The sequence below is a fragment of the Lagenorhynchus albirostris genome, chromosome 12 (genome assembly GCF_949774975.1).
Source record: "Lagenorhynchus albirostris chromosome 12, mLagAlb1.1, whole genome shotgun sequence".
Lineage (NCBI taxonomy): Eukaryota > Metazoa > Chordata > Mammalia > Artiodactyla > Delphinidae > Lagenorhynchus > Lagenorhynchus albirostris.
The window spans coordinates 15,528,504-15,551,566 of record NC_083106.1 but is presented as its reverse complement, the minus strand read 5'-3'; the positions used below and the strand labels follow the sequence as shown (position 1 = coordinate 15,551,566).

The 23,063-nt window shown below is 45.2% G+C and overlaps 1 protein-coding gene across 2 annotated transcripts in view; it reads left to right on the top strand.

The window, feature by feature from the left end:
• The first annotated feature begins 6,628 nt into the window (after positions 1 to 6,628).
• The window catches only part of PPP1R14C (protein phosphatase 1 regulatory inhibitor subunit 14C), an 86,120-nt gene continuing 69,685 nt past the window's right edge, over positions 6,629 to 23,063 (top strand). Inside the window, exon 1 of one of the 2 annotated variants that reach the window (XM_060168025.1) lies at positions 6,629 to 7,084. In XM_060168025.1, the coding sequence (XP_060024008.1) occupies positions 6,779 to 7,084 (306 nt within the window). In that variant the 5' untranslated portion in view covers positions 6,629 to 6,778. The remainder of the gene's footprint in view (positions 7,085 to 23,063) is intronic. The other variant, XM_060168024.1, reaches the window with a different exon arrangement.

The window sequence follows — 23,063 nt, the reverse complement described above, 5'->3', positions numbered from 1 at the left end:
TGGTCCGTCACCACAGATGGCCTGGGGTGGTGGCCTTTAGAATCATTCCTACTTTTGCAGATGGGAAAACAACTGCTCAGCTGAAGGCAGAGTCAGGTAAGAGGAGAGTTGGAATCACAATTTGATCTCACACCTGATTCTTTAGCCGCTATCTCCTAACAGCCTCAAACCAACAAGGTGTTCAAAAGCTGAAACTAACTACTGGCGAAAAAAGGTGTGTGGGACCTTGGGAGAGCAGAGTGACAGTTATCTCCTTTGTTTACTATGGAAACTAAGTAAAAACCCAGGAGCTTCTCTGTAGAGGGGAGAAGCGTGATTTCCTTTGATTTAAAAGAACCACCACCTCCAGATTGAGCCTATACTGAGGAGAGATGAGAGAGATCTGTATTTCTGTGTATTTATATTGGAGAATCAAGAAAAAAACGGTGTACAGCCAGAAGTGGAGATTAGTTTTACTCACTCCCTATTTCAGGGCACCTACCATGTCGTAAGCACCGTTCTTGGTGCTGAGAATATAAACTCCATTAGCCACACCACGTCCACGTCTTCGGGAGTTTACAATCTAGTGGAAGGGACAGATGACTTAACAGACTCCTTCTGTCGACAATGAGATGCCTAGTGCTAGGGTGGTTTTAGGAAGTGGAGAAATTGAACAATGGAGTCCCTGCCCTCATGAAATTTACATTCCGGCGGGAGAGTGAGTCTGTTAACAAATACATGTATGCTCTTCAAGTTGTCTTAAGAATGAGAAGAAGGAAGAAAGAGATCGAGGGGAGAGAGGGTGCAGAGAGAAGGCCTGCTGAGGAGGTGACACTGGAGCAGAGACTTGACCACAAAAAGGCTTGATGGGGGATGTGACAGATGGTGTTCAACGGGCAAACATGAGAGCAACATCTAGCTGAGACCAAGGAGATCTCGGAGAGTTTAGTCCAGGAGGTGAGACCCGGAGATGATCCCGGAGGGGTTGAGGGGTCAGCCTGGCACCATGGGGAGCTGGGAAGGGGGTTGTAGGCACAGGCAAAAGTAGCGGGAGGGTTCTGTGTTTGGGAACTCCACGTTCAGTGAGGTATTGGGCAGAGTGAGGTGTGTATGGGTGTTCAGGTGGGATGGGGAGTGTCTGAACAGATGCTGGAGCAGAAAGCAAGGGCCAGAGCAAGAAAAGCCTGTGTGCAATGCTAAGTTGTTTGGACTTCAGCCTGAAGGGAATGGGGAATAGGGAGGGAATTTTAAGCATAGGATATTGATCACATTTGCTTTCAGAAATCTCCCTGTGGGAGTAGTATAGAAAATGCATGGGAGGCAGGGCATGAAGACAAAGTAGGAGAGCATGGGAGAAGTCCACAGGACAGTGTGGGGACCTGAGGAGGAAGCAGGTTTGAGGTCCAGACAAACATGGGACCATTAGGGTTTGCTTATTAATTGGACACGGTGGATAAGAGACTGAGGTAGATGGTTCTCAAGTTTCTAGATTGAGCAGAGAAGTGAGTGAATGGTGCTAAACAGTCCTGGCAAAGGGAAGCTAGGAAGTGAAGCAGGTCCGGCCTGGGAAGATGGTGATTTCATTTTGAATTTGTTAATTTGAGGTGACTTCAAGGCATCCACGTGGAGGTGTCAACCTCCACGTGGATGCAGTGGGTATAGGTGTTTACCTAAGTAAGCAGTGGGTATAGGTGTTTACCTCCATTTATTGGAACTGTTCAATGGGAACGCTAACTGAATCGTGCTGGGTAATGATTGGAGCAGGTTCCCTACGGAGATATTTTCCCACTGTTCTCTTCACATCCCTGGACATAGGATGTGCCTATGGCAATAATTTCTCTGCGACACTGTTGGACCTATAGTGAGTTCTCTCTGCTACGTCTATGATCCCTTCACACAAAGCAGCAGGCACTATTCTAGGTGCTTTTCCCCTAGTAACTCATTTTCCCTCAGAACAACCTGTGAGACAAGTGCTACTGATCATTTTATAGATGGAGAAATGGAGGCCCAGAGAGGTTAAGTAACTTGCCAAGGTCACACAGTGCCTAAGTGGCAGAGTCCTGATTCAATCCAGGCACTTGGGATCCGAGGCTTGTGCTGGTAACCATTGCCATATACTTGTCTTGAGGCTGGAGGCTCTACCATTCCCTGATGATCTTCGATCTTTACCATCCAGGCCCTCCACCATTTCCTGAGGGAGTGCGGAGGTCCAGCAAAGGCCCATCTTCATGTCCAGAGTATTTTTCTCTAGTTCTTCTGTGGCATTGCCTGGAGGATCACACGTATGTTCTGTATCAGCCATTTGGGGTCAAAATTGTTGACCAGAACACTTAAGTTAAGAATGACAGAAAAAGAGAGCCAGGGGAATAAATAACCAGCCATGAAGAGTCCTGGCACTCGTAGGCATGGTTCTGGCCAATAGCAGCACTTTTCCAGTTCTGGGTTGCAACGCTTTAGTGGGTTTAGTAGATTGTGAACAGCATTGTTTAAAAATAATAAAACAGAACAGAATAGAACAGGACATGTCAGAGTGTATTGCATGTAATATGGGTAAGTTATGTGTGTGGATATCTATTTAGGTCATGCCAGAAATGTATTTCTTATTGTGGTTTGTAGTAAAAAAATCTTACTGTGCCGGCCATCCATGACCAGAACAATATTCACTGAACTGTTTTGCTTTCTAATGAATTGAGATGGGTGTATATTTGTGTACTTTAACTATAAACGTATTTGCATGCGTGGGCACTAAAGGTGATATACCTGTAGATCTGAAGCTCGGACCAGGAATCCGCTGGAGGTCATGATTTGAGGAGTCTGTGGCAGGTAGACGGTAGGTTGTCAAACTGGAATCTTCATCAGGAGACAAAGTCACCTGGAGTGAGCATGTGAATGAACAAAGAGGAGCTGACAGTAGAATCTTAAGGCAGAGATGTAGGAAAAGGAGTTCACTGGAATCACTGTGATGGAATACACAGAGGTGGGAGCAAAACCAGGAGGGTGTTGGCAAAAAGAGGTTCAAGATTGTCAGATGTGGCGGGAGGTCAAGGCAGATAAGAGCTGAAAAAGCACAGACCGAAGTGAGCAACATGGAGTTCGGGGGGAGACCTCGGTTGGCAGTGGTGGCAGTGGCACTGCAGAGGGCGGAGCGTGAGAGGGGAAGACAGAGACCTGGGGGAATGGACCACTCTTCCAGAACACTGGACGGTGACAGGGGGAGGGCAGGAGGCCTTTGGCTGGACAGGGGATAACTGGCTCTTCTCAAAACAAATTTGACCTTAGTTTTACAGAAAGAGACAAACTATTCCACAGGCTAGGCTTACAAGAAGGCGCAGGGATACTTAATCTTTGTTAGAAGGGAAGAGCTGAAGCTATGGATTTTCCCCCCTGCTTTTCATCATCTCTGAACAGTCAGGTAAGAACTTCTGTTAATTGCCTAGACAAAATTTTAGAATCGTGACAGTGACTGTTATTGGCTCTGGTTGTATAGGCAAGTAGTGGCTAAGTTTATTTTGGAATTATGATTCCAAATTGTAGTACGTGATACAATCAAAGGTCCAGAATTAGGAAGGAAAAAAAAGGGGTAGCGGCAGGGTGGGGAGAAGAGACAGTAGCCAGAGGAAAACTACACTGATATACCGTTAACAACATCGCTGCTCTCACTCCGTAAAGAGTAACGAAATAATGGACTGTACTCTGCAAAGTGAAAATACTGTGAGCAACTGATAGACTCCTCAGATGATGGAAGCTCATCTCTTGTGTTCTAGAAAACTCTCAGACCATTTAATTCACTAAAAACTATTCATTGTTTTTGATTAACTACCATTTAAAAAAACTTGTTTGCAGTAGAAATGAAGGGGTTTGCCCTGGACAAATTTACATTTTAATCTTAGAGATGAGAAATATCTTTGGTTTTGCTAAATTTAGATATTCATCTGTGTAAACAGTTTCTGGCCCCAGAATAATTCCCCTGTTCCCAAATATTTTGTCTTCAGTATTTGAAATCTGCAAAAACGGTAATTCTATTCTCAGTCAAGATTTGAACACTGAGTTTTGATTATTCAAACACTGAGGGGTGTGTGTGTGTGTGTGTGTGTGTGTGTGTGTGTGTATTTGTGGCAAGAATGGGGCTGTGGAGTTCACTTCAAATGTAAATTATATCCTGGGTGGAGCTATTGGATTTATAGGAAGAGGAACTCTTGTTTACTTCAACTCATAATTCCAAGTCAAGGTGACTCATTTGGGCATCTGAAGGTCAGTGTACCCCTGGAAAGAGCCTGACTCTTCCCTGGCTATTTTTCTACAAGTTAGGATGCCTAAAACTCTAAATTTCTTCTTATATGTACTTAGTACTTGTCATTTTTGAAGTCATATAAGTGAAAGCTGAATTTTAAGCATAAAGGAAGAAGTCTTATGCAGTGAGAAAAAAATTGACACAAGAAATTCTCAGAAAGAACTTTGTGAATTTCTATAAATCCTTTGAAGTTATTATTGAATGACTGAATTCATTGTCCAAAGACTCAAAGTAAGGAGTTGGAATTTTCCACTCTTTGCCACACTTCTGGAAACCAGGCACAGTTTTCAAAATAATTGGTATGGCCAGTCCCCAACACCAGAATGAGGCCAAGATTTTATATAGTTTCTCCTTCATTAATTACAATTTTAGCTGTTTTTTGGTTTTGAATGAAATTCTCCTGGTTAGTCCAGCTGGTTAAAGCAGGTGCTAGGTAACTTGGATAAGCGCTGGATGTCTAGAGGGGGTGATGTGGAGAACTGTCATCCGTCTCTAGGAGTGGGCTTCCCTGGTGGCACAGTGGTTAAGGATCCGCCTGCCAATGCAGGGGGACACGGGTTCGAGCCCTGGTCTGGGAAGATCCCACATGCCACGGAGCAACTAAGCCCGTGCGCCACAACTACTGAGCCTAGAGCCTAGAGCCCAGAGCCCGTGCTCTGCAACAAGAGAGTCCACCGCAATGAGAAGCCTGCGCACCGCAACGAAGAGTAGCCCCTGCTCGCCACAACTAGAGAAAGTCCGTGCACAGCAGCGAAGACCCAATGCAGCCAAAAATAAGTAAATAAATAAATTTATTAAACAAAAAAAATCTCTAGGAGCCAAGCAGGGTAGTTTTGTCTCCCTTCTCCATGAAAGGTTGGGTGGGAAACCTACCACCTTAAGGACTGCTGGCCTCTTCCAGGGGGCAGGGATTTTTAGCCTTGACCCCCTCTAATTACAAGAAGAGTCCAAGACGCACACCAGCCACCTTATTTCACACAATCCCCACTAGATCTTTCCTTTCACTCTTCAAGGCCAGACCTGTCCCGATGATGCACATTAGGCATGGAACACTTGGGAAAATCCCTTCGCAGTCATGTTCTGGCTGGAAAACCCCAAGTGAAGGAATAAAGCGGACACAAATCTGGATAGAGCAGACCAGGGCACCAGCCAGAAGAGTCAGGACAAAGCTGCTGGCTACTTTTATTTTCAGTGTCTTTATAGCTGTGAGTCTAGGAGCCCACCCAGAATCCTCTCCATCATAGAAAGTGTTCAGAGGAAATTGACTTGATTCTTTATCTCTGAGAAACTTACTTGAGTAGCTGCCAGTAACCTGTACCAGGTTTTTAAAAAGTTCATAAAAGCTACTTACTTGTGTTTGAACATCTTTTGCGGTTTCTTCCAGTTGCCTGAACAGAAATGTATTGTTATGTACAACAGAAACATATTAGTGTCTCCCTATAATTTTACACACATACACATGCAGTTTTCTGTTTAGAACTTTCCTCCCCATCTCCTTGCCCTAAACCGCATAGTAAGCTCATTCATTTGTAACCCTTCTTGGCTGCCTGACGTTTTAAAAGTAGTCAGTCAGTGCTGTTACTTTGCTAGCTTCAAAGACGTTGTTTGGAAATGGTATTAAGAAAGCTGGCTATGCAGGGAATACAATACTAGAAATGTAAGACCAGTAACCAGCACTGACTCTTAGCGAAGTATTTGCTGTCAGGATATCCCCAGTCCCTTGCCCAAGAGACATCAAGCCTTCTGCCCTTTAGATACGAAGATATCTGAATGCACTGTCTTTGAGGTAACAAGACACTGTCTGGTCTGAAGAGAATTTCTCAGGCGCGGTGATTGCCTGATGGCACAAACATCGCCTCGTCAGTTTTTCTCACTCTCCGAGAGAGGAAGGGGCACGGATAGGAACGGGTGTTTGGAGCGGCGGGATGGGCCCGGGAGGGGAGGAGACACCGCCCCGCCCTCAGAGGAGGCGGCAGGGAGAGGGAAACCTCTGTGAGGAACCTGCGCCTCGGCCTCTTCCCGCGCCCCCTGCCCAGGCGGTCGCCAGCGCAGTCCCCGGCAGCGCCGGCCGAGGCGGCGGGAGAAGCGCAATCCCCGTGTCCGGCAGGGCAGCACACGGTCACCCGCGCAGAGGACCTGGCCCCAGACCCACGCCGGTCGCCCGTGCGTGTCTGCGCGCCCACACCCCCTTCGCCGCGCGCAACTCCCACGCCCCGGGCCCGCTGCCTGCCGGGCGCCGGATCCGCCTCCGGGGCTGGACCCAGAGGGTCTTCGGCTGAGTCCCTAGGGCTGCGGCCCCCGCCCTCCCTCCTCCCCGCCCTCCCCCGCCCGCGCTCCTCCCGGTCGCCGCGGCTCCTCCTCCAGAGCTCCCCGCGAGCCGGCGGCGGCGCGGAGCAGGTGCTGACGAAGCCCGCGCATGCCGCTGCCCGGCCCAAGGCGGTAGCGGCGCCGGGCGCTCCGCCCGCCCCCTCCTCCGGGCCTCACTCGGTCTCCGGCGCGCACGGGGACATGTCGGTGGCGACGGGCAGCAGTGAGGCGGCCGGTGGGGCCGCCGGCGGCGGCGGCGCGCGGGTTTTCTTCCAGAGCCCCCGGGGCGGCGCCGGCGGCAGCCCAGGCTCGAGCAGCGGTTCGGGCTCGTCCCGGGAGGACTCGGCGCCCGTGGCCACGGCGTCCGCTGCCGGGCACGTTCAGCAGCAGCAGCGGCGCCACCAGCAGGGAAAAGTGACAGTGAAATACGATCGCAAAGAGCTTCGGAAGCGGCTCGTGCTAGAGGAGTGGATCGTGGAGCAGCTGGGACAGCTTTACGGCTGCGAGGTACCTGGACGCGGGACCGGGAGGGTCGGGGGCCTCCCTGGCCCCGCTGCGCAAACACAGGAATTCTCCAGGGCTCTGGCTCCCTGGCGCGCACCGCCCTGGCTCCTGGGGACCCAGGGCTGGGAGCGAGGCGCGGCGTGTTCTCTCTCCAGAGTGCCCTCTGGTGCCGGGGCGCAGCGATGGGGAAGCCCCTCCTGGGTTCAGCTGCCGGCTGCCCGGAGAGCTGGGGGCCCCCTTGATGGCCGTGCCGAGGGCTGGGTCTTGCTCGGCGCGCTGCGTTTCTGCCAGCCCCGGGCTCCTCTCGGCTCCAGCTGCAGCTCCCCGAAGTGGGGCTCGGAGGGGATCACCCCGGCTGCGCGCAAACCCACGAGAACAGCGCTCACTGCTGGGACCCTGGCAGACCCGGTTTCTGTGGAGGGGGAGCAGGGAAAAGACTGAAAGCTGCTTAACGGAGAGGAGAGGGTCTGGGTATCTTAGAGACCACCTCGGTTTCTGAAATATACAACAAAATCATAAGCTGAAAGCTTTCCCTTTGCTAGCCAGCCCCGACGCACGTCTCCATAGTTCGGCCTTGCATTGCCAAAGCTGCACACGTTGGGCTTTGTTGAAGCAGCTTTCCTTCTTCCTGCCCAGTTTCAGTTACTCCCGTTGACGGGCGCAGAATGAGAGCCTTGGGCAACCTGGAAGGGTGCCTGGGTGGAAGGAAGGGAACCTGCGGGTGGTGTGCGGGATGCCCGGAATCGCCCAGCTCCCCCTCCGCCACGACATTTACTTCCCACAGTTCAGGGACTAAGCTTATACGCAAATCTGACTGCCGCGTCAGGAGAAATAGTTGATGTAAGGAGAAATATTTAGAATAAGCTGTAACAAAAGTATGGCAGAAAAATGACCGAAGCCAAAATGATCGCCCATGAGAGTCTTTAATAACAGTATTTGTAAATGAAGTATTCTACTTCTCTTAAGGGAGTGGAGTTTGGAAAGGGTGGAAGAATGAAGAGGGTTGATAATTAAGGATATGGTTTCTAAGTTAAAGCTAGGTTTGTGTCTATAGGGCTGTTACCCTCTACAGCAAAAATGAAAGCCAGATGAACCCACTGGCTTTTCCTCTGGTTTAGATTTCACACATTTTATGGCCTATTGTGAATACATATTTTCCTTAACATTCTCATCGCGCAAGGAAACAGCATTCTCATTACAGGCTCCTGATGAATGATTGTGATATAATGAAGCTTGACTATATGACTAATGGGCTTGTAAAAATATATTGTTTCTCCAGCCCAGCTCTTATAAAAAGCCATTTTAATTGCATAAATAAAACTGGCCAAAATAGGAAGTGTTTATGGGTTTTTTTTTAAATAGGAAGTTGGCAAAACTCTTTAAAGAAACAATATATTTGATTTAGATGGGATTACTGTGGGATGGATGGATGTGCTCAGTCTTGCCTCTGTAGAATCCAATTACTTTTCACTTATTTCATACTGGTCTTTATACTCCATTTTGGATTTGGAGAAGATTTGGGTTAGTAGAGAAACTGTTCTTGAAATTAACAATGATTTAGCAATGTTCTTTTTATGGGAGACTAAATAGATGTAGCTTGGGAAAGAGTTCCAGCCTCTCATCAGGTTGGCAAATCATATATTTTAAAGGTTCTTCTGAATAATTGGAAAAAAATGAAAGATTGAATACTCACTGTATTAAACATGTAGGTTAGGTACCTATTTTAAAGGGTAAATATGACCTTGAATCTTTTCCTTGTACTTCTCCCATTTCAGACCTCAACGTATAGCAAACAGCTAGAGAGTTGAGAGGTTTTGTGGTGAAATGACACAAGATGCTATAGGCTGCCCGCATGTCATTAAAATGGGGCAAATATTCCTCTTCAAGTTGTTCTGTCATTTTAGGTTGAAGAAATATAAGTCATTGAAAGGGCTGTTGGCAATTTGTAAATACTATATTGATGCTACACCTTCGTTGAATAATAAAAAGCCTGTGGACTAATAAGTAGCCACGTAAGGGATTGTCTTCTGCCATCTATTTTTCCACTGTTAGGGCTCTATTTTTAGCTTCATTTCTCTGGTCTGGTAGCCTTTCCTTGCTGATAGCTTCAAGTATTTCAGCCTCTGGTTTGTGAATCGAGAAGGACCTACCTGTCTTGTAGCTCTGAATCTCATGAATATGAAGGTTAGGAAATGTCCTTTTTTACACTTAAAATTGGTAATGTCTCCAAATGTTTAGCCCGTGAAATTGACACGGAAAGCCAGCTTGCCAGACTTCGAACCAGCCAGAGCCCTGAGCTATCTGCCAGGTTGGGGGTCTTCCAGATGAATGTGTATTTAATTTCAGAAGAACTTGCATCAGGCAGGTCAGCAGTTAGATGACTTGTCCTTTTAAGAATAGAAAATAGTGGTCTTTTAGAGTGGCATAAAGTATGATATTTAAAATTAGAAAGGAGTGGGAGAGAAGAAATACACAGAATAACTTCCTGGCCATGGTTTTATCTAGAAGTTTTCAGTGGCCAATCGGTTTTATACAGAGAATAATACAAAGACAGAATTTATGGAGTACTTATATTACACACTGCGTGCTGTTCCAGGCACTGATTCAGTTAGTCATTACAACAACCCATTTGAAGAGAGTGCTGTTATCATCTCTGTTTTACAGATGAGGAAACTGAGACACAGAGGGATTAAGAGGCTTTCCCAAGTTCACATAGCTGGTGAATGTCACTGGGTGAGGTGGGGTAAGAAACCAGCAGTGTGGCTCTGGTCCATGTTCTAAGCTCCGAGCCTGCTTATAACTCTGCAGAGTCCTGTGCAAGACAACAGATGGAGGCCCTCATAGCATGTGTCAAAACGTTTCAAAGTTATGAATCAAGCTAATGAGCATTTATATATATTCTGTCATCCTACCTTGGCAAAGATATCTTCATAATGGCCTGGAAAGCTAGGCTTGAACTTTGAATTCTCAGATTTCCCAGAGCTCATAGCTGGTTGGGAGAATCTTCCCCTGGGCCAGGACCTGCTTCCCTCGGTTCTTCCCTCGGTTCTTCACCTGTGATACCTTCAATGAGGTAAAGGACATCGTGTCCACTTGCATGTCCAGTCTGTCCACACCCTTTGTCCCCCCTCTAACTGTGCCTCTGGCTCCAACCAGTGGCAAAGTCCCCCTTTGTGAGGCCAGACCTGGAAGGAGCCTGTTCATGCCCTGGAAGTGTCCTGGTATTTGATCAGGGAATTCTGGGGACAGAGTGTAGGCTAAAACCAGATGGAAGGATACCTGCTCTGGATGGGTAAGTCCACCTGGTCCCAGGAACTCTGCAGGAAGATGAGTGGGGCCCAGGGCTGTGGCCCTCCTACACAGTCTAAGGGTGGTATTGTTAAACACCACATCGTACATAAGTAGAAACTAACACAACATTGTAAAGCAACTATACACCAATAAAAAGTAATAACCCTCGCCCCCCACATCATACAGCCTTTTGGTTACATAAATAAATGTCTTTATAGATTCTAAAATGATTATTTACGTTTATAGTTATTTTCCATTTCATCTTCTTGTACAGTTAGTTATATTTTCACCTAGGAATTTGCTTATAACAGAACTGCTAGGTTAAATCTACATCCACATGTAAGAATTTCTGTTTTAAGACATTTTCATATCTTTCCCAAACCCTGATAGTTTTTAAGAGCATTTGATATCTGACGTAGTGTTTACTTTGACGAGTATTGCAAGAGGACTTAACTGGATAAGTCATGTCAATTTTTCCCATCTTGCCCAGCGTCAAGATAACATCTGTACTTCCAGTTTTGCCGTTTGATTTGCTTTGGAAATAAGAGCCTGTTGTTAACCTCGGATTACTGAAACGCCCGCAGCAGCCTAGCCATGAACAGACTTGTACACTGAGCGTATCTCCTGGGTGATCCTGAATGTCCCTTTAGGGGCTTTCCTTTTGCTGCAGCTGTCTACATTTTAAAAAGTGGTTTCTGGTACATTACACTTCTTCATCTTCCCTTACTCCCTACCATCCTCATTCTGTAAGTCAGTGGTTCTCAAATTTTTTTGATTGTGGCCCTAGAAAGAAACACTCTTGCTGCCTGATAGATACACTGACACATGGATGGATGAAAACAGAGATTCACGAAGCGCCACTTAATGTTACCACGTACGTGAAAGAAAAATTACAACGTTAATATAAAATATGACTTTATTAATGTTGAAATACAATATTCTGTTCTATTTAATTTACCACAGTTGCTGGTTGTGACCCTCTAAATTGATTTCATAACACATTTTGGGGTTGTAACCTGCCATTAAAAAAATACTGCTCCTGAAGGGGAAAAGCTTAAACAGATATAAGATAATTAGCTAAAATTTATTGAGTGCTTTCTGTGTATCAGGTATGGTTCATGGAATCCTAGTAACAACCTCTGATATTCCCATTTCATGGATGTGGAAACTGAGGCACAGAGAAGTCAAGAAGTTGCCCCAGGCCCCTCAGCTGGGACACAGCAGAGCAGGGCTGTGTCCAGAAAGTCAGCTGTACCTTAATCACTGCTTCCTGAGGTGGGGCAGTGCCTGGCACCTTCTTGAACCCCTGTAGGTTTTCTGCTCCCCTGATGCAGCGGTTGTAACTTCTGAGTTGACTGATGTTGCATGTTGGGAGACTCCAGTGTCCGTGGATTTGTTCTCAGATCAGGCCTCCTGTTTTTAGTTCAGGTCGTTGCTTTGTTCTAGATTCCTCCTCTGCAACACCACATTGGCCTGCTTTGCTGCCTTGTTAGTCCCGCAGCTGGAAGGTAGAAAGTGCTGTCTAGAAGATGGTTTGTGGATTATGTGGTGAATCCCCATTTGTGTAGGTATTTGAGAATGAATAGACTTTTAAACCAAACTGCTTAAAAAAAAACAACTCCATAAACTCAATCTGTAAAATATTAAGGAATAAATTAAACATGTTAAAAGTCCATGAATAAAAGAATTCTAAATTGCCAATGGATGAAATGAAAACTGTACTTAACAGGTTTCCCTTTGGAACAGTGGTTAGGGAAATTTGGTGTGGAGGCAGTGATTAAAAGAGTAAATGCTTCGAAGCGAGGTGAACCTGAAAGGTACATTGGCCCCAGCATTTAGTAGTGCTTAGAGATCGGGCAATTTCCTTAACCTCTCTGAGCCCCACTTTCCCCCTGCGTTTAAGGGAATAGTCCTGGCCCCTTTGTGGTGGTGTCAGGAGGACCAAATGGGTCAGACCGTGGAGCTGGACCTTAGTCGGTGTTGTAGTTTGAATCATAACCAGCCACTAACTGTTGGTCGTTCTCTGTGATGTGGGAGAGCAGGAGGGGGGAAGGAAAAAGAAGTATTCGTACCTATTTGGTGGTAGAATTTGGAGACGGATGTGAGGTCAGAGGCGTTGGTGTATTTTTGAACTTGAACATGGGCAAATATTCGCTCTGTCATTCCCTTTTTTCCTAGAGCCTTCCTCATTCTGGAAGTTCCTGTGGATTTTCATATATGTGGAGAGAAGTTAGGCATCAACAATTTGAAGGCAGGATTGGTCTTAATTTTCTTTGTCTGTGTTCCTTGTAGGACACAGTTCTTCGGCCCTTAAGCATTTATTTGAGTGAATGAAAAAGGGTCAACCTTCCGAAAACCTTTTAAAAGTCATTGATCTTTTACTACCGGCTTATTTGGTGGTGCTCCTTTATCATACTCATGGCTACGGAAAAAAACTGATGCAGGGTTCGGTTACAATCATCTATATCAAGCTCTTGCATCATTACTGTTTTATTTCAGCATTTTTGGATATACACCTACCTCCATTGACCTATTTGCTCAAAACAGGAATTTAAAGACAGTAGTCGCAGCTAATTGATTTTTAAGCTTAGACTGAGAGAATTCTTTTGAAAATTGAATCTTCCTCATGTCTCCCGTCCAGCCTTTTCCTTTGCTTCTACTGTTCCCCTTGCCACACTAGCCTACCTGCCCTTCTCATCTCTGACACCTGTTTGTTTCCAGTATCTTCCGTTTTTCTCTCACCTTTGAAACAACCTGGCTTCATAGGGTACCCTTGCTCAGCTCATAGTCTCCTCAAAGACATCATCTCTTTCTAGATGGAGGGAACAACTGAGTCTGTTTCATTTTCCATGTGGTGTGTGCACCATGTGCATAACTGCATTTTGTAGTTTACTCTCTTGTCTCCCGTTTCCTGCACTTGTCTATTTCAAACCTTCACCTGTCTTTTAAAAAACCATCATTATTATTATTTTTTATTTTGTTTTTGGCTGTGTTGGGTCTTTGTTGCTGCACACGGGCTTTCTCTAGTTGTGGCGAGCAGGGGCTACTCTTCGTTGCGGTGTGTGGGCTTCTCATTGCGTTGGCTTCTCTTGTCGCGGAGCCTGAGCTTTAGGCGCGTGGGCTTCAGTAGTTGTGGCTTGTGGGCTCAGTAGTTGTGGCTCTTGGGCTCTAGAGTGCAGGCTCAGTAGTTGTGGCACACAGGCTTAGTTGCTCCACAGCGTGTGGGATCTTCCCAGACCAGGGCTTGAACCCGTGTCCCCTGCGTTGGCAGGTGGATTCTTAACCACTGCGCCACCAGGGAAGTCCCCACCTGTCTTTTCAAGGCATCCTTTCTGTTACCTGCCCTGCCCCTTGCAGCCTCCCGCTGTTCTAGCCAACCATCCACCCTCCCGGGCACTTCCTCCTCTTAATTACCTTCCTACCTGGGCTGCTTTTCAACCTCCTCCTTTCACCCCAGCACATACACAAGTTGCAGTGTTTCTTTCCCTTACCAACAACGTCCTACCACAAAAATGCTTCCCTTTCTCAATCCTGTACTCCCTCTGGTTGCTGCCCTATCTTCTCCTTCCCTTACTATTTTTCTAGCTCTTTCTCCCCCCATGACACCCACTGTTTATCCACTGCAATCTGATGTTGGCTCCTCCCATGGCTTCCCTGAGGATCTTCTTGCTTTGCAGTCCAGTGGTTTGTTTGGGTCTTTTTTACTTGACCTTCTGAGGCATTAGGTGCCCTTCACCATTTCCTAGGGAAACCTTTGAGCAGTCCTCTCCTGGCTTTCATCCTAATCTCTAGCTACCCTTCCAGCCTCCTTTCCGGCTTTTCGTCCTCTGCCCACCTCTTCAGTGCTGTCACACTGCCTCTGTCTCTGGGCCTCTGCTCTATTCTTTCTATTTTTTTCCCCACTCCTGCATCCTCTTTCTGGTTGATACGAATACTCCTGTGGCTTCAGTTGCTGGCCATGTGCTGACAACTCTTCAATCTGTATATTTCACCCTGATCTGTTTTCTGAGTACCAGACATACTCAGATGCCCCGTGGGAACCTCAACTGCAGCGGCTCTGAAACTGAGTTTCTCATTTTCCTCTGCAACCTGCCCCTCTTCCTCAGTTCCCTGGGTGAATGGTAGGCACGCTGTCCACAGGTGTCCCAGCCAAGAGTATACTTGGCATCCTCCTCTGACCTCTCCCTGCGGGTCACATCCAGCAGTCAGGAGGTCTTGTGGACGCCTCCTTAGAGCTCTGGAATCTGATTCTTTGGCTTCTCACTGCCACCGCTTTAGTCCAGCACCATATAATTTCTCACCTGTATTATAGAAGAGACACTTTGGTCTCATGTCCCTCAAATTACTGCTCCTACTAGCACTGGTACTACTACCAGCCCTCTACTATTGCTGCTGTTATCGCTACTTCTGCTACTCGAGTAGCTCTCGGTCGAGGGCCAGGTGATTTATACATTTTATCTCCTCCAGTCGATCCTGACAGTAACTTTATGAGGTGGGTGGTATTATCTTAATTTCTTCTCGTTATAGAGGAAGAAACTGAGGTCAGAGAAGTGGTTCCTTGTGCTTGTCCAAGGTCACGCTGACTCCCAAAGTCACATAGCCTCGATGCTACCATGGCTTCCAGCAGCTGCATTTATTAAGTTCTTACTGCACAACCTGTCCTTCCTGAGCCCTCGTTCATTCCCTACAGTAACTCTGCAAGGGAGGTAGAGAGACTGAGGTACAGAGAGCTTGAGTGACAGGTCAGGGGACACGTGATTCTCAAGTGGCAGAGGCTGGAGTGAAGCCCTGTCTTTGGTTCCTGGGCTGGGGTCTTCTCCTCTGGTCCTTCATCTCCAGCTCTCCCTCACCACGGGAGCTTCAGAGCCCCCTCCACACGGCCGGCTGGAGTGTTTCTAAAATCCTGACCGGATCTAGTCCCTCCCCACAGCCGTCAGGATATGGCCTGCGACAAGGCTCAGGGCTCCGCTGCTGCCCCCTCGCTGGTCTCATCTCCTTCCCCCACCCCACCCTTGCTTCTTCAGTTATCAACCGAGGTCCTAGTGCAGGTCAGGCAAGAACCCCTTCCCGTTTGTCTCCCTGTGCCAGAATCACCTCTCCCTCCTCCTCACCTGCCTACGTCTTACCTGCTCTCCTCCAGCAAACCTCTGTCACAGGTGTCGTCACCGGCTGATAGCCCTTTGCTGGCCTGTGCTCACCCCTGTCTCGGCACCTTTCTATAATTCTGTCTCCTGCAGCTTCTGAGGGCAAAATCTTGTGGTCCCTGCAGCCCTAGTGGCCTCTTGCATCCTGGCTGCACTCAGGGGTCCAGGACCTGGCTGTCAAGTGAGTGACGCAGAAACTGGTCCCCTCGACCAGACGGCAGCATCTTCTGGTGCCATGCATTTCAGAAATACATACCCCAAGTTAAGGGCATTAATCTAATTTGGCTCTACCTGTATTAAAAATCTGTTCTTCATGGGACTTTCTTGGCGGTCCAGTGGTTAAGACCCCGAGCTTCCACTGCAGGGAGTGTGGGTTTGATCCCTGGTTGGGGAACTAAGATCCCACATGCTGCACGCAGTGCAGCCAAAAAAAAAAAAAATCTGCTCTTCTATCGTTGACCTTAAGTTTCAGTTCTTTTTCATGCTTAGGAATTATATACTTTTTTTTTTTTTTTTTTTTTTTTTTTTTTTTTGGTACATGGGCCTCTCACTGTTGTGGTCTCTCCCGCTGCGGAGCACAGGCTCCGGACGCACAGGCTCAGCGGCCATGGCTCCGCGGCATGTGGGATCCTCCCAGACCGGGGCACGAACCCATGTCCCCTGCATCGGCAGGCGGACTCTCAACCACTGCGCCACCAGGGAAGCCCCTACATGTGGTTTTTTTGAAACTGTGAGCTAAAAGGACATTATGATGGAATAAGGCACAGATGCCCGGGTGATAAAAGTCTTCAAAGGAAGTAATCACACGTTACTGCCATTCTTCTCTGTAATTTTAACTTTTCAGTATGTACAAGAATATTATTTTGTTTGTAATCGTTCATTTCTTTGGAAGTGGAGATGCCTGCTGTGCTGGGAAGGGGTGAGGGCTTTTCCATTAGAAGATAAGATTCAGAGCAACAGGCTCACACAAGTCTTGATAGAACAAGGAATGAAAGCCAGGATTCCTGCCTCTGCTTAAAAGTCCGGGCCAATAAATTCTCACCAGATTTTTCTTAGTCACCACTGGCATTTTGGAAATCTGTTCCACTGTGTAAAAGCTTAGAAAAAAGAAGAGACCAGAGTGTGAATTAGTCTGTAAAGCGTCACTTTATGGTTGAAGAAAAAGTGATCACAGAAGGGCTTTTCCTTTTTGAAAGAATCCTTAGGTCAAGCTGTGGAAAGACCTGTGGAGGGAAGGAATATTCATTCATTCCAACAGATATTTACATAGATGGGGAAAGAGGAGGAAGATGCCTTCATCCATTTAAACTGTATAAGAGAAAAAGAGAAAGTAAAGGAAACCTTCCTGTTGTAGGGGAAGAACGGAGGTGTCCATATGATTGGAAGCCCTTTGAGGGCGGCAACTATTTCCTGTTCATGGTTGTATTAGTGTTTTCAATACACTTATTTACCACATAGTGGTTGTGTATTTCTTCCTTTACTCAAAGCCTGTTTTCAGGAAAGGTTATCTTAAATTCATTGACATTATAATGTAAATGACTAAAAACACTTTATCGTTCATGTTAATAGGAAGTAAGGTCTTAAGTAAGAGAAAGTCGTCACTTAATAGCTGAACTTCGGGAGTGAATACACAGGGCAGGCTGTATCATTTGTGGGCTGTGGGACCATGTTGGCATCTATGAGATCTATGAAACGTGTTCCCAATATGATGTGGTGGGAAGGGTCCTGGCCTCAGTTCTAGCAGGGCTGCCGCTTACCAGCCAGATGACCTTGGCAAGTCATTTTCACATAGGCTTTTGTTTTCAGGTTTTCTTTCCTCATCTGAAAAAAACAAAAGAGAGGGAAGTCTAGGGCTTTCAAGCTCTGATCTTTATAGAGATTCTATAATAAAGCTGACCGTGCATTGGAGAAAATGAGATTTATTAAAGAGACAGTGATATTTAAAGCAGTAATAGAGGGTCTTTTCTCTCAAGGCAAACCTGAGACAGACTAGTTCACCAAAGGATCATCCGATTTACATAGTCATTTCAGTAGCTAAAGTGAGTGTCTCCAACCTTCCCTTGCATGATGTCTTATGTGATGCCACTTGGATGGGAAGGATCCAGCTGAGAAGCCTTTTTAAAAAAAACCCTCTTTTCCCCTCCAGCACTTCCTCCCCACTGTTGATTTCCAAGTTAAATTTGAAATCTAACAGTGCAGATACTCAGAGCTACCCTATCTGCCTATTGTTTTTTTTTTTTTTTGCATTTAATTGGGTTAACCTTTAAGAAGAGCTGGCATATTTGACTTAAAGCTTTTAGGCATATAAGTTATAATACTGCCTGTTGGAGGCCTTTCCTGTTATTATTTGTCCATTATCTTGGCAGCGTATAATTAACTAATGGTGGTGTTTATTTTAACTTGAGGAAGATTTGTGTTGAGATATAAAACGATCATCTGAGAGAGCACAGTGCAGCAGCTTTAGGAAATAAATTTTTAAAAAGGCAAAGAGTACAAATTAGCCTAAATAAGAGTCTGAATAAATCTGTACTAAACAAATTAATTTTCACTGGGGAATTTATTCCTGGAATGTCACTTTATAGTTAGTTTTAGAACATGGTGGGATAGAAAAAAGAAAGTAAGATTTTTCATAGGCAGTTCCGGTAGGAAGTGAAAAGCAGAATTGATTGATCTTTATGATATTTGTTTATTTTGTTTCATGATAGAATCCATAAAGCACCATCAGATAATCCCATTCATCCACACAAAAGCTCTGTGATGTAAGTAGTTATCCTATTTTTAAAATGTGAAAATTGAGACTCAGAGGGGCTTAGTAACATGCCCACGTTGAAATTGCCAGTAAGAAGAAAAGGAAGACTCAGAGTTGGAAACAGCTCTTGGAAACCACGAGCATCAGTTTCACCTTCACCCCCTGATCATTTCCATGTATTCTAGCATTTTTGACCGATACACTGGGCAAGCCTTTTCTGTTAATTTATTTGACATATTTTCAAATATACTGCATCTTAGTTGAACAATTTACAGTATTCTGTTATTTTTTAGATGAACCATTTACAGGATTCAGTTGTTTCTTTAGAAAAATTCAAATCTATTAGTTCTCAAGTATACATCACAGTTGAGTGTGCTACTTATTTCTGATTGCCAGGTTTGCATGAGCAGTTAGTATTGGAGTCCTTATGTTCTCTATTTATCCACTTAGATGGAATTTTGAGGTAAAAAGTTGGAAACTCACTTTAAACAAGCCATTTTATCCTACATGTTTGAAAGTACAAAATATTACCTTTGACATGGCTGAAGTAAAGAAATAATGCTTCTTCTAAATAAAATGTGAAAAACCCTTAACATCCTTTGCTTCTCTGCCTAAGGATGTTTTTGTCCTGAGCTGCTATGGTCCACCATCTATTAATATCTTTTATGTTTTCTATGTCAGTAGTACAGCTGACAGAGCTCCTTCATTCGTTTCTGCAAATGTTAATGGAATCAAATCTGTTTCAAGCCAAGCAGGTAAGATGTTGAGTTTTCAGATTGGTAAAGATAGCTTTTCTGCTTAGTTCTTATGAGCTAATACTCCACATAACAATTCTAACTAGTCAACTGGTTTTTCTCCTGTTTGTGATGGGGTGTGGAAGCTCTCTAACAAGTCGGAAGAAAGTGAGTCATTGATTTGGTGCTAAAACATGATTATGCTTGCTATAATGAAAACACTCTACAAATATTATAACTAAAAAAAAATAACATGTACTATCTCTGGTAGACAAGGGCCTTTTGTTAAGCTAAAATATTCCATTTCATCATCAAACCCCAGATGGTTCAGTATTTAGTAAGCTTATGCCAGAAGCAGTTTATATGGATGGATGTTTAGATAGTGAAAGTGTGTGTGTGTGTGTGTGTGTGTGTGTGTGTGTGAGTGTGTATCTAGGTAAACAGACCATCACCCAAACTAGCCTGAGTCTTTAAAAGCATTTGGTTGCCAGTCACGTCTCAAACTTCTGCAATATTCCCATGTTAAATTTCAGAGAGGGACAGTGAGCTGCATTTAATACGTGGAAGATCCTTGGGTTGAGTTAACTCATTATTCTGAAGAAGAAGAAAATGAGGAACGAGTTTATTTATCCTTGACACCTTACTGTAAATTGCCTTGCATAAAGCAATTTAAAACAATCAAGGAGGGCAAAGAATGAGATACAGAGAACATATAAAACAGTAAAGTGAAATCCAAATTCTCAAGCCAGTCGTTATGACTAAGACACTGACCCCCTCTGCTGCCTCCGCGGGTGCAAGGCCGACCTCTGAGCAGTCCTGAAGGGCGTGAGTGTGGACCTGGCCTTCCTCCCAAGGAATTCAGGCTATCTTTTCCATTTCACTAATCAAAACAAACTGAAGTTTTTAGAGACGGCTTCTTACTGGTGATAGGAAATAGGTTGTCTCATCTCAAGATCCCTACTGGTTGGGATCACGGTTCTTTTTCCATCCTTTATGCCGGGATGGGTAGGAGTGGGCGTGGTCTTCCAGAAGGAGGAGGCAGGCTCCCCCGACCCGCCTTTATTTGCAGACTGTGTGTGAGCCGTCATTCTTGGCTTCCTTTAATTTCCCCCTTTAAATGATAGAGCCCTCTCGGGGATGTTTTGAGGGTTAATAAGGTTAAAAAATCATCCCAGGAAAAGTCAAGGATACTTATGAAAGTACTGCTAGCAACATCTGTGATCTTTTTTTCCATAGTTAATTCTGCCTTGTTAATACATATATTCAAATGAAAGGTACGTCCTTTGGTCAAAAAGAGAGAAGAGGCTTTTGGAGTTTTTTTTTTTTTTTTTGCGGTACGCGGGCCTCTCACTGTTGTGGCCTCTCCCGTTGCGGAGCACAGGCTCCGGATGCGCAGGCTCAGCGGCCATGGCTCACGGGCCCAGCCGCTCTGCGGCATGTGGGATCTTCCCGGACCGGGGCACGAACCCGTGTCCCCTGCATTGGCAGGCGGACTCTCAACCACTGCGCCACCAGGGAAGCCCTGGAGTTTTTTTGTTTTGAATAATTTTTGGTGGAGTTTACACCTTGATTGAAAATTTTGGTCACACACCAGGTTTTGTGGATATAGAATAATCTAGTCAGTGTCCCAATGAAAAGTCTTCTTGTTGGGTTGCTTCAAGAAAATTACCTTTTTAATTCAAGAGAATTATCACATTTGAGTTAAGTGATAATGGTTAACTTGCAGTCTGGATACAAATCGTTTTCATAGGATGTCTTTGTGCTTAGAAAAAAGACTGCAAAGATATAATAAAAAGTGCTTTTTAGTATCATTATGGGTACTTTTAATTTTATTTATGCTTTGTACAATGAATGTGTATTCCTTTCATAAGAGAAATCTAAGTTATTTAGAAAATGAGGTGGGGGTGGGTATCCTGCTCTGCTGTCATCGTAAGAAGAGGCTTCCTTTCTCTTCCATGATCAATCTCTCTCCTGTCACAGGGCTTGATAATGTTCAGAGCAACTTTTGGGGTGTTTTGCCTTCTCAGGCAGTTTTTTTTTTGCGGTACGCGGGCTTCTCACTGTAGTGGCCTCTCCCGTTGCGGACCACAGGCTCTGGACGTGCAGGCTCAGCGGCCATGGCTTACGGGCCCAGTCGCTCCGCGGCATGTGGGATCTTCCTGGACCGGGGCACGAACCTGCGTCCCCTGCATCGGCAGGCGGACTCCCAACCACTGCGCCACCAGGGAAGCCCAGTTTTTTTTTTTAATTGCAAACAATTAAGGGGAAAATGAGCCAACAAGTGTGTTCGTATTAAATGCTTTTCATTTTCAGAATAACTAGTGATAAGGCTTTTGGAAAGTAGGGTGTCTATCTTTTTGGGTGGAAAGACCATCTGTGGAGAGGATGGTGCTACCAACCACAGGACAGAAGGAAGTTTAAAAGGAAGTTGGGATCACCCTTTACCTTCTCTGAGGAGCCCATCCCCAACCTCCTACGCAAAAGGGGCTTTCTTCTTCATCTTCAGCCTTTCCTTCAAGAGTCATAGAGCTGTACACTTAAGATCTGTGCATTTAATGGTATGTAAATAATGCCTCAATAAAGTGCTAGACACACAGACACAAGACTCTCTCCCCGTTTCCTCCTCTCTTTGCCCAGGTCTAACAGGGAGCTTGTCTGTACCTTTTGCCTGCATTTTATCACCTTCTGCTCCCCGCAGCCCACTGCTGTGTTGCTGTCTCTCCACCCAGAGGGCTTATGCCCTTTAGGTTGCTGAGACCCTCGTGTCCATCTCAGTTCTCGTCTTTTGTGTTTTTTTGTTTCTATTTAAATAAATTTATTTATCTCAGACCATAGTTGGAATCCTGGGCATTTTCTCTGTTCTTTTTTTTTTGAATTTTATTTTACTTATTTTTTTATACACCAGGTTCTTTTTAGTTATCCATTTTATACATATTAGTGTATATATGTCAATCCCAGTCTCCCAATTCATCCCACCCCACCCCCCCAGCAGTGTTTGCCCTGCTTTCTGAAGCCACTCTATCCATTATCCATCCATCAGCCATTGTGCCATCGTCTGTCCCTGTCTCCAATACCCATCCATCAGTCCTTGCAATCACTTTCTGTTGGGCCCGCTTACTTTTCTTTTAACAAATAAACTTTTATTTTTTTAGATGGCTTTAGATTTACAGAAAAACTACAAAGACTGTACTCCATGTACTCTGTGACCAGTTTTACCTATTTACCTTAAATTACTATGGTAAATTTGTTACAATTAATGAACCAATATAGATACTTGATTTTAACGAAAATCCACACTTTAGTTAGCTTCCTTGGTTTTTATCCAGGGTCTTTTTTCTGTTCCAGGGTTCTGTCCAAGATACCACGTTACATTTAGTTGTCATGTCTCCTTAGACTCCTCTTGGCTATGACAGTTTTTTAGGCTCTCCTGTTTTTCATAACCTTGACAGTTGTGTGAAGTACTATTAGGTATTTTGTAGAAATGCTCTGCAGATGGGTTTTGTCTGATGTTTTTCTCATAATTAAACTGGGATTATGGGTTTTTGGGAGGAAGGCCACAGAGGTGAAGGGCAGTTCTCATCACATCCTGTCAAGGGGCATCCTATCAACAGGACTTATCACTGTTGATGCTGGCCTTGACCACCTGGCTGGCGTGGTGCCTGTCAGGTTCCTTCACAGTAAAGTTACTCCCTCTCTCGCTTTCTATACTGTATTCTTTGGAAGGAAATCACTACGTGCAGTCCCTACCTAAGGAATGGGGAGTTATGCTCCAACTCCTTATATTTCTATATGATTTATATGGAATTCTTCTGCATGGGACATTTGTCTCCTCTCCCCCATTTGTTTATTTAGTCAATAATTTATTTAAATCAATATGGACTTGGGGATATTTATTATGTACTTTGGGTTAAAATTCAAATTGCTCAAATTGTTTCAACTTTGGGAGCTATTTCAGTTGGCTCCTTTGTATGTTTGACGTACTCCCATCATTTGTGTGTGTGTGTGTGTGTGTGTGTGTGTGTGTGTGTGTGTGTTTAATACTTTCTGGCACTACAAGGTGTTCC